Here is a 12287-nt window from a genome sequence, read left to right as displayed (position 1 = left end):
AGAAGTTCTACAAAAGTTAATAGCCTAGTACTGCATTTATCTATCAACCACCCACACCCCAGACATAACTTAACTACCATAAGTTCATGTCTAGGTTGTGTTTTTTGTTCATAGTGCCATAAATTTTGTCGCCATTATACCTTAGAATAGACAAACTTAAAAGTCGCCATTCTTGTGGCTTGTTTTTCTTTTCTTTTTTTGTTCGTATGCTCGGTCTTCACTTTGAAAATAAACAAAGGAAAAAACATGAATCCAGAGCACACATAAAACCTATAGATATGCAGCAATATGCACTATACCCGCTTATGCAGTGAGGTTTTTTCTTACTTTGTAGACAAAAGTCTGCATTTTTTGACATTATAACAACAAAACATAAAAATTTAAGAAAAAAAAGTTCGAGCGTTGCGGTTTCCTTTTACATAATCGTCGCGTCGTTGTCGTCGTCGTAGTCGTCTTTATTATCGTCAGTTGCCGGACTTGAATTCATTTTAAAGTCGAGTAGTCTAAACGCAAAATAGGATTTATTGTTATATAGGGGATAGACGACAGAGCTATGCACTACATTTTTGTTGACAAATCAATAATAAGTAAGAGACTTGTAAAGGGAAAATAGGTATAAAAGTAGTTTTAAGCTTACCTGATCACATATGATATCCCATTTTTTAACATCGTCGTAATTTTTCAATAGTTTCGCTTTATCCGGTGGTAAGTCCATTGAGGCCTGTAAAAGAAAAAGAAACAAAATATGAATAAGTTTTTCCTTTGACATAGAAAAAAGGTTAAAGGTTGGGCTTGAGCTGTTAAGGCAGTTTTGTAAAAGGATAAGCTATTTGTGTAAAAAAAAACAGAAAAAGTTTCTTATATCTTTCTTTTTAAAAGAAATGTTACGCTATTGTAAAGACATTGTTTTTTTTTTTTAAAGTTAATATTAATATACATTTTTGAGAATAAGATATTATTATAATTTTTCAGTAAAACTTCTTTGCAAAGCTTTAAGACAATTACATAATTTTCTGTGAATAAATTAAATCAAGTGCTGGATACAATATTCTAAGTTACGTGTTTTGAAACTATACAGAATTTAATTTAATTATGACTAAACAGTGTTGTAAAGAATTTTGATCATACAGAATTCTGAAAGAACAATATTTCGAACCGCTCCCATTTTTGATTGTTTCTAAGTGGTTTTGTGAAAATACAGTTACAGTCGATTCCCTCTAAGTCAAACTCCTTTTAAGTGGAATTTCTATCACACTCGAACTTTTTCGCTGTATTTTTGCATTCCTCACACATCACATCACATCAGATGCGTTTCATTTAAGAAATCGAGAAGGGAGTTGAAAAAAAGATGAATTGCTGACGATTTTGGCGTTCCCAAAAGAACTCCTTCTTTGATATGAGCTGATAGAGAAAAATTAAGAACTCGGCAAGATTGTCTAAATATTAGTGATTACTTTGACCGGAACAAAGTTTGCGAGTATGAAAGTTTTGACAAAGCTGCTTTCAAATGGTTCGAAAGTATGCGTGGCAATAGTTTACATGTAAGCAATCCAATCTTAAAAAAGAAAGAGCTGGAATTTGCAGATAACTTATGATTTCCTAATTTCAAGGCAAGTGATGGTTGGCTTAGCAGATTTAAAACCAGGCATAGTATTCTTAACAAAGTTTTGTTTGGAGAAAATGCTATTGTTGATAATAATAAAGCCAATGAATGGAAATGAAAGATTTCTGAAGTTGTCAGAGGAATGGATGAAATTTTTTATGTCGATGAAACGGATTTTTTTTATAAATGTTTGTCGACGCGTACATCGGCTTTTAAAGGGGGATAAATGTTTTGGAAGAAAGTTAAATAAAGAAAGAGTAACTTGCCTTGTGGAGTTCAACATGATATGCTGAGAAAAGCTTAAGCTCTTATTAATCGGAGATAGCAAACATAGTTGTTTTAATAAAATAACATTTTTGTCAGTTGATTGATAACTTGTTCGCTTTTAAGTTGGATGCAAATTTTGGACGATCAAAGCGCAAGTTATTATTCGTCATTGATAACTGACCTGCTCACTCAAAATGAGTCAAGGATAAGTTAAAGTTTATAAAACTTGAGTATTTCCCCCCTCCCTTTAAAATGACTTGAAATCGATGGACATTACAAAATTTTAAAGTTAATTATACACGCCGTATACTAACCAAGATCTAAAGTGTTTGGGACGATGAAGATGATATTCCGCTAAACCAACTGATATGTGAAACTAACGCAGGCGACACTAGCGAAATCGAGAGGAAAAACGGCTAACTCAAACTGATTACAATATTGCGAATGCAAATTGAAGGGATTATGTTGAAGTCAAGTATTGTAGTTACAGAAATACTGTATAGCGAAACAATTTTGGAATAAATAGTTCATGCTAATGATGGTAACGATGACGATAGTGAAGCTGATGAAGAAGGCAAAATAATAAACATCAATATGCCAGAAAAGAATGAAATCAAAAATGCAATTAAAACACTGAAGACAGAGATTGAAGGCGGTATTATCACTCGAGAGTAGCTTTAAGAAATAAGCGAATGTGACTTTTTTGCATTACTGTTTGTGATTCACCAAGTTGACGTTCGCCTTAAACTTAAAAATTTGGCGAATTGAAATGTCGTTTTATTACAATTATGTAATAAAACGGCATAATCGGTCGAACTGTAATTCTTGGAGACTTTGAAAATTCACAGTTTTTTTTTTTAATTCGAAGTAGTTGTCTAGATTTTGTGTTGCGACATAAAAAAAAAAGAATGAGTGAAAATCGACAAAGGTAAGAACAAATTAAATACCAACAAAAAAAAAACAACAACGCCCAGTTCTCAAAGTTGATGGAGCTAATGGAGGCAAACCCCGACATTGCCAAAGGTGTCTGTACGTTTGAATCATCCAAAAAAAAAACCAAGCCCAATATTGGGCTTTGTTTGCCCTTGAGCTAAACGCATTGGGACCTCCTATACGAGAGGGTAAAGAGGTGCATAAGGTACGTGACAAAGAATATTACAAAATGGTTCTAGAAAATAAAATTGTATAGGTTTGGCTGGACCTTTTCGGCAGTTGTCTTTGTCCCCTTTGGAACATGCAGTTGACAATTTGCTAAGTTTACAGTTTGGCTGTAAATCCAATGGGTAATACAACTGCAACAGTGGAACAACCCGACTCAAATGATGCAGACATTTAAGTTGAAGATGCTTCCATGGCAATGACATCAGCCCAGTCAACAAAATCAACGAATGTCGTATAAGCAGGGGAAAGTTTGTGGATGAACGAGTCAAACTCCTCCAAAAACAATAGGAGACTCAAGAAAAACTGGGCAGATTCTTGCTTCAAGCAAATTAAGAACTTCGCTTAAAACTACTGAAACTGTAGGTTGGTAGAAACCTAGCTTAAAGTCATTTTATACACTTATTGATAACTTCCACATGCGAGAAATCGTAGTGTGCACGCAAGTTTTAAAATTGGTGTAATTGAAATCCGTTTGAAATCCTGAACTTATCGGACTTAAAACATATTTAAATGCGTGTTTGCTAAACCGAAAGTATAACACAAATCTATGAAAGACAATCTAGTTAAATTTTATCAAAGTAATTTTTAATTTTATTACAAATTATCTGGTACTTCCAGTGGATTGAAAGCATCTCTTAAACTTTTCTTAATCTGCAAATCATGGTTTTTTCTTCTTTATTTGTAACTTCTTCATTTTCATCCTCGAAAAACAATTCAACGCTGCTAATCATCTATATTTTTGTATACTTTTTGGTCACAAAAAACAATATTCTTCAATCTGACTATAAATATTTATAACAATGAATGACATTTTACATTCAGTTGTTATGTTGGCAGTTTTGTTTTCAAAGACGAACTACGGACTTCACCATTGGTAGTACCACCAAACTGTTAATTCGCCAAAACATTCGACTTTAGGCGAATTTTCGACTTGCGAGTTATAATACTCCCCTGAATTATTGTTAAAAATAATTAAAAAAATAATTTTTTAAACGTGTGAATATTCTAGCCATTGATTTATTTTTTTATTTAATTAATTTATTTATTGAATGTTAACATTCTAATATTAAAAAAAAAAAAATAATAATCTCTCTTACTCAATTTTTTTTGACATCATGAATATTCGACTTAGAGGAAGTCAACTGTATTTTCAATTCTAAAATGTGTCTATTAAATTCTCGAAAATTTGTGCGGGAATTTAACAGTATTTACGAAGAAATTAAGTATTAACAAATATTTTAACATTATACTAAGTAAAATAATTTCGTTTTTGAGAATATATTATCAACAAAATATAAGAATTCAAAATTATGTTTCCTCTTAGATTTTACATTTCTGTGATTTTCTACCAAAAAAAAGAATAGCAGCAGGACAAATAAAAATTATTTAGCAATGAGTTCCAAAAATTAAGATTTTAAAAAAGTATTGATCTATAATCAGCCTTTCAAGTTTTATTGAGCTTAGGAGGAAGCTTTAAGATTCATGTGGTATCACAATGGGCCATTAAACTGGCCTAAGTGTGTCCGTTTCCATCTTTCCAGCCACTTTAACCAAACCTAATCTATTGATCTATTAGTCATCGTATTTTCGTGTTGAAATAACTCATGGGTTTTTTTCTAAACAGAAAGATAAAAACAAGTGTCACTGGGACGTATACGTACTTTTTTATTGTATGTTATTTTATTTATTATTATTTTATTTTTCATAAGGGCAGAAAATTGAGTAAGATTAATTTATTAAATATCTGCATCCTAACTTGCATTGACCAAACCAACAAAAGAAAACATGCTTTAGTATAAGTGTAATTCTTAATGATTAGTTTGCAAATCAATTATTGGTATTTAGGTATTTTTTCAATTTAAGTTGCTTATAAACAACGTATTATAAATTGAATCCCTTTTAAACTTAAACGATAAAATATATAGAAAATAATGTACTGACATAAAATTGAAATTTGATCTCTCCGAGAAACAAAAATATAATTTGCCAAACAGCAAACTGCGAATTGTGACTTTAAAATTGTAATTTAAGCGTTTGAATAAGGTGCTGAACAGTGTAATATTTGATTTTTAGCAATGGCACAGTTTTTACCTGTCAAATGTCATAAGACGACAGCTTCAAAAGTGACAGCTACTCAAAATAAAACCTCTTATTGGTTTTTACATAACTTTTGACAAAAAACATAAATTCCTGAAGAGTAACCAAAATTTCTACTTGTAGGTATCAACATTTGTTTGTTTTTGAAGTTCATACAAATGGTCATTTAAGCAAAACATGTAACTATAGATAACAAAGTTGTTGTATATTTATTGTGGTCATTTCCTTTTCTCTTGATCTACCATATTATCCATCAATTTTTCATTATTTGCTATTTTAACAATGATTAAATGATAAAACACACTCATTTGATGTTAATTGAATGAAATACGATACAAGAAGAGTTCATCTGATAAACTATCTTTATATGTATCTTTAATGTATAGTATATGCATGAAGTCTATAGAAATGAAAGGAAAATCAAACAAACTTTAAAAAAACAAGAAGAAGAAATTGAAAAAAAAACTCAAGATAGAAGAAAAAGATTGACACCAATATGAACAGCAGATGTTCTATGGGTATAAATGATGCCTACCACAGCAAACTACAGTGTCCGTTCATAGATACTCCTTCAAACGTTCCCTTCGTACAATACGTATCACTTGATTGATATTAGATTGCTGACATTTTTAAGATTTTTAATGAAGATTGTTATATTTATTATAAAATAATCATACAGTTACGTTTTTTCTATCCCACAAACAAAACAATACTTTTATAACGAATTAAGATATTCTAAATACGAATCTCGTCTCTAAATGTTTCTATCACATCAGGTTTTTAAAATATACGCCCTTAAAAATGATTAAAACAACCAAGTTTTGAAATTAAATGTTTGGACTTAATTTTGAATACAGGTTTCTTATCTAAAAATTATTTTTAACAATTTGTTGACGTTTTAACAATACCCGTTTCAAACATTATTTTTAAATATATTTCAAAAACTTCATATAGAAGAACTGTTTCAAACCAATTTGTCTTTTTCGGTTAAAAACCGTTTTACATATGGCTTAGCGTTTCTTTCAGATTTTTGTAAGGCATGTGAACTCTAGCATGATTTTTTGAAATATCATAGAAAATAAAATAAATGTTTCAACTGAATATTGCAGAAAAGAATTATTTGGAGAACAATTACGGATTTTATTGAAAAAATCTACTTTACACACTCAGATTGTATCAAAAATACATATACACTGCCGGTCATAAGGTTAGATGCAAGCATTTTCGAAAAGTAAAATTGACATTTCTCCCGTTACATGTTGGATTAGAAAAAAACAAGAATGGTAAATGAGGGGCTATTTTGTTGACAACAAAATATAAAATTTGGGTTTGGAGAGATTTAGCTTACGACACTCTTATGACAAATTGTTAATTGAGACAAGAATATCCGAAAATAAATAGGGTCATAATCGGGTCGGCGTTGTTTTGTGAAGTGCATACATTTTTTTCAGAAAAACGGTAAGATTTATAAACAAATTGTTTCTGATTAAGTGTTAACAGAAATGGGCATCAAAAAATGTTTAACAGTATAGCAAAAGGGCAAGAATAGATGTTTATTGCTTTAAGGGTCTTTAATGCTTTGCTTTGTTTGGGCTAAAAACACAAACAAGAAGTATCCTTAAAATAGCATCAAATTCAGCTTTATAGGCAGCTTAAACTAAGGAGAAAGCTAATGTTAAGGCTAGCTTATCCACTGTTAAATACACAATTCGCCATGCTAAACAATTAAAGTACCTGAAGCTTGAGAAAAAACTTCGGACAATCATATGCGGTCATTCCAAGGAAGAAGCAACGCTTGTGTTTCGAGAAAGACCACATGAGCGGGGATGTGCAAAATGGAATGACCGCATATGATTTTCCGAAGGATATTTTTTCCGACGAGAAAATTAACTTAGATGGGCCAGATGGTTATAGTACCTAGTGATTTTTAAACCGTCACCATAGGAGGCGTTATCGTGTGGGGGTCAATTTTATTGTATGGCGCTATAGACTTGGTAGTCCAAGACACCAAATGACTAGGAAAACATACAAAGCCTTCCTGGAATCAGTATTCCCCAATATTAGCGAGCTTTTTGAACCAATTCCATGAATTGTTCAGCAGGAAAACGCTCCCATACACACAGCCCGAGAGGTAAAATCCCTTATTTCAAACCAAAACTTCCACTTGCTGTCTTGGCCACCATATTCCTTGGAACTTTACACATTTCAAAATGCGTGGGGCGGGAAGCAATACGGTGCCAAGGAATCGCTAATTCATGGTATTAAATTGGCCTGGAGTGAGATTTCTTTGGTCTAATTGGAATTTTTTTTATAAATCCTTAAAAAGGTAGAATTTTTGAAGTTATTTTCAAGGCTGGTGGTAGCACAAATTATTAAAAACCTAATGAAAACTAAAAAAACATACAAATACTTGCATTTTATTTCCATTTATTTCATGTGCTTCTAATCTTAATATCTTATGACTGGCAGTGTACGTGTTTTTTTTTCGAATTTAAAAAGTAATTTCTCAAAAACCCAACGTAATGTATTAATTTTGAAGTCGGATTTAAATCAAAGATTTCAAAACCATTTAAAAGTATGCAATTTTATTGCCAGGAAGAAAAACTTGTCGAAAAGTGTTATTTTTAGTCCGAAGGCTTATAAATTTTTATGAATTAATTCTCAATTTTTTTTCACAAGAAACAAAACTTCTGGCATTTTCTGGATAAGTTATTCTTTTGTGGTTTTAAGTTGGTAGCGCTTTCATTTGACAGCTGTCAAACTCAGCTGTCATTTGACATAACAATTGCTTTTTACAATAACATGGCACGCTTAAAATTCGAACCACTCTTTATAATTATCAAAGTCTATTACAAAAGTGGGAATTAAACGTAACGTTAAGATCATAACTTCGGACAAAATGTGTGTCCAATGAAATGCGGCACAAAGTTCCAGTTATGATTAAGTTGCGTGAGAAGTTTCCCAGAGGTTTGTTAGAGCTTTGAAAAAGACAGTGTTAACGTCCGAAATTTTCGAAAAAAAAAATACTTAACAATTAAATCAGGAGTCTCTTACCAATTTGGTAGTTGTAAACTGCTTTTCACACCTTACCAAATTTTACAATAAAATAAAATGTTCAGCAAAAATGTAGGTGGAAAATAACATAGAAATTAAAGCGTTCAGCGTTTCTTCTTATAGACTCAATTTAGTTTTACTTAAGTTTTTTTAAGATAAACATTTCTAAATTTAACCTAAAATACTCGTATGTTTCATGCTATGTTTAGAGTGGAGTATTTTAAGGCCAAGTGATCTAAAAATTCCCAGGAAAGACAAGCGAGCTTCATACAAGCGGGTTTAACTTTTAAGAATTGGATTAAATTGAAATTAAATAATTATATGAATGAAGCCTTGGTTTAAAATTACTGCCAAATCATAAAATGTGTTTTGTTTACATAATAATAAAAAAACACACAAATAGAATAAAATCAAAAAATAAAATTAAGTTCAGCAAAAGAAACTAATAAAATTGACAATTTTCAAGAATTGGTAAGAAAACATCTGGAAATTGAGATTTTATAAAAAAGTTCATTTAACAATCGCAGCTTTGGCATAAAATAAAAACTTCACGAAGGGGGTTTGTTCGTAGACAAGTAGATTAACATGTGGTTTTGAAGCGAGCTTGAAGCTTTCATGTGTACAAAAATAATAGTTTTATTTTAATCAAATCAAATATAAAATTGCACATGGAGTTGGTAGCATATGCTTATATGGTGCTGAACTATGCAGTTATTCATTGTTTAATACGAATCAAACTATCTCATTTGAAATTCATAAGAAACATCGAAACACCATTTGCATTTTAGAAAGTGCTGTCAAACTCAATCATTTTTAAACCTTTTTGCGCGGTGGAAACACCAAAACGATTTATTTAATCTAAACTCAGATAAACCTTTGGTGGAACATATCAAAACTTAATTATCTTTTCTATTGCTTTATCTTGCATAATAAGCAAAACTAATCCATTTTCATTAACAAATCTTAATAATATCAAAAGTAACAAATTAATTTTTGTTCGCCAATGGAAAACACATGATTTCAAACACAACTAGTCAACGAACACAGCCATCGAGATACAAATGCAATATCAATCGTACCAACATTTAACAACTAAATCACATAAGATCCATTCAAGAACCGTATATATGTCAAAAACTCATCCGTAGTAAGATTCTACTTTAACTTTTATCGGTAGTATTCATACTACGGATATTGTTTTTGTTCTTCATCTAAAATCTTACTACGAAATGGACACCAATCGAATGACTCAGAGTGTATATTTTTATATACTTAACTCTGATAGATTGCTGATAAGGACGAAGGCAAACAAAACAAAGCCCATCGATACACCATACGCACCCGATATATGAATCATCTCATCACCATCAACATTAAGTCTCTGCCTTTTTGATACGCTCTTAGACTCAAACCCGCTTGAATCGTGATAAATTAGTTAAAACAGAGTTTAAAACATTTGTAACTTGAGTGAGGCTTCAGAGAAAAATGATAATTTTGTTTTCTTTTTGTTCATCTTGTTGCTTCTCATATTGCATTTGATAGTTTTTTTGTTGTTGTTGTTAAAGTTGATAGCTTGATCGCCATATCGCCACCACTGCAGTCTAAACAAATCATAATAATTATTAAAATGTTTGTTTGTTTGTTTTGTTTGTTTGCATGTTTCGTTATATAAAATTAATGTCTGTTAATCTGCTTTTGTTTCATTGACTTTGTGGAAAAAAATAATGGCGTCGATAATGTTTTATTTTATGCTTATTTCCCTCAAGATATGAGTTGAGCTTCAAGAAATAACATACGACATATAGAGCCACAGAGAGAGAAGTCTCTTTTCTTTCCATAACAACAAACAAGCGAAAGTTAGCAAATTTGATTAAAAAACCAGGGCGTGAAAACTGACAAAATAAAAGAAGGAAATGCGTTTTTTCACGCATGGCATCGCGTTTGATGTTCTAATATTATTTTTTATTTATTTTTTTTTTTAACAGCGAGTATGAAATGAATGATGGAAGTAGGTGTGGAAAAATGTGAAGTTTTACTTAGACTTTTTGATGGTCATTGTTTTGAATAAAAAAAAACATTGTTCATTCGCGCGAAGAGAAAACATTTGGGTTTTTTCCAAGGACAGCAAAATACCATCATCGGGTGTGACCAATCCCCCCAGAAAACTGTTCGTTGTATTTTGTCTAATTTATTTTAAGTGTTGCGCGAAATAAAATAATAATGGAGATTTATGGAACTCATAATTAGTTGCAAAGTGTGCTTCTGGGAATATACATAAGTACATGGATGACCTCGTCATTTTTTTGACTTATTGCCTCGATCTGCATGTTTTGAGCTTGTTAAGATGGTGTCTTCTTATAAAATGCGAGTATGACAAGTAGAGTTATGAATAAGGTCAAAAAGCCAATGAAATCCTTTGAACCGCAAACATTAGGAAATTAAAAAAAAAAAACATTTTAATTTTAAAAATTACACCTAAATTAGTTTGTCGAACAAAAACTATAAGAGAGCTTGCAAGACCCAAGTCTGTTTAATGCATTACGTTTTACTTTTTAATGAAATGGAATTGTTAGGTTAGGAGTTTCATTCAAACTTATCCGTTTGTGCAGAATGACGATGGAGAATGCACGCTGCTCTATCAAGGTCGGAAATGATCTTACCGATGTATTTGATGTCAAAAAATGTTTTAGACAAGGCGATGCACTGTCATGCGACTTCTTCAACATCATTCTGGAAAGAATTGTGCAAAACTCAACCGTCAACAATAGAGGCACAATCTTCCAAAGGTCCATCCAATTACTCGGATACGCAGATGATATTGACATAATTGGAAGATCAAAGCGTGATGTCAGTGGAGCGTTTTTGAGCATTGCGACGGAAGCGAAGAAGATGGGTTTAGTGGTCAATGAGGGCAAGACCAAGTATATGCTGTCATCAAAAAAGGACACTGAACGACGACGTCTTGGACAAAACGTCACCGTGGACACCTATAACTTTGAGGTAGTTAAGGACTTTGTCTACCTAGGCACCGCTATAAACACAGACAACGACACCAGCGCTGAAATCAAACGAAGAATAACTCTTGCAAATCGCTGCTTCTTTGGACTTAGAAGGCAATTGAGAAGTAAAGTCCTCTCTCGAGCATGTAAAATCACCATCTATAAGACACTCATCATCCCGGTTCTCATTTATAGCGCTGAGGCATGGACCCTGTCAAAGAAAGATGAGAGCGTCTTAGGATGCTTCGAGAGAAAAATTCTTCGGGCGATTTTTGGTCCCGTACGTATAGATGGAGAATGGAGGAGAAGATATAACGACGAGCTGTACGGGCTGTACAGCGACACTGACCTAGTTAGCAGAATCAAAGTCCAACGGCTTAGATGGCTAGGTCATGTAGAGCGGATGGACATCAACGCTCCAGCCCGGAAGGTCTTCGAATCCAATCCCGAGGGACGGCGCAGTAGAGGAAGACCGCGACTCAGGTGGCGCACCCAGGTGGGAGAGGACCTCAACCAACTTGGCGTGCGAAACTGGAGACAGCTAGCTAGGGACCGAGCTGGCTGGAGACGCTTGTTGGTTGAGGCCCAGGTCCGCCCCGGACTGTAGCGCCACCTTAAGTAAGTAAGTAAGTAAGTTTCATTCGTAGCAACATAAAATTTTAGTTATATAGGTACACATTTTTTAAAAACTGCGTTATTATTATTAAAAACCAAAATAAACTAAATTTGTACATTTTATGTTTACAAGTTCGCCCTTGTAATTACCGTCTTCTTTTAATGATATGCTCAAAAAAAAAAATAGCTATTTCTGAAAGAAAAATTTTTGATGGTGCTTGCATTATGTTATTTGGGCATTGTTTTCGATTCGAATATGCTGAAATCATATACAGCTATAGCCAAAATTATAGGAACAAAGCTAAAAAGTGGTTATTGGCACACAATTTAACTATTTTAGTTTTAAAGTAACACGTTAAACAAAAAATTGGGCACATTTGATTTAAGCTTCAAGAAACAATACAAAAAAGGTCAACATTTTGTTTAAACTTAAATATCGAACCAAAACCGTTAGAGACTTGTATTAAATTTTATATAATACTGTAACGTGA

At 32.4% G+C, this 12287-nt stretch overlaps 1 protein-coding gene across 7 annotated transcripts in view; it reads right to left on the bottom strand.

Annotated features, from left to right (window-relative positions):
- The window catches only part of LOC129940689 (formin-like protein), a 203505-nt gene that overhangs the window by 80236 nt on the left and 110982 nt on the right, over window positions 1-12287 (bottom strand). For all 7 annotated transcript variants that reach the window (XM_056049106.1, XM_056049108.1, XM_056049110.1 and 4 more), the window contains one exon: window positions 638-721. In XM_056049106.1, the coding sequence (XP_055905081.1) occupies window positions 638-721 (84 nt within the window). The remainder of the gene's footprint in view (window positions 1-637; window positions 722-12287) is intronic.

The sequence above is a fragment of the Eupeodes corollae genome, chromosome 1 (genome assembly GCF_945859685.1).
Source record: "Eupeodes corollae chromosome 1, idEupCoro1.1, whole genome shotgun sequence".
In the NCBI taxonomy this organism is placed as follows: domain Eukaryota; kingdom Metazoa; phylum Arthropoda; class Insecta; order Diptera; family Syrphidae; genus Eupeodes; species Eupeodes corollae.
This window is presented reverse-complemented; position numbering and strand designations above follow the sequence as displayed.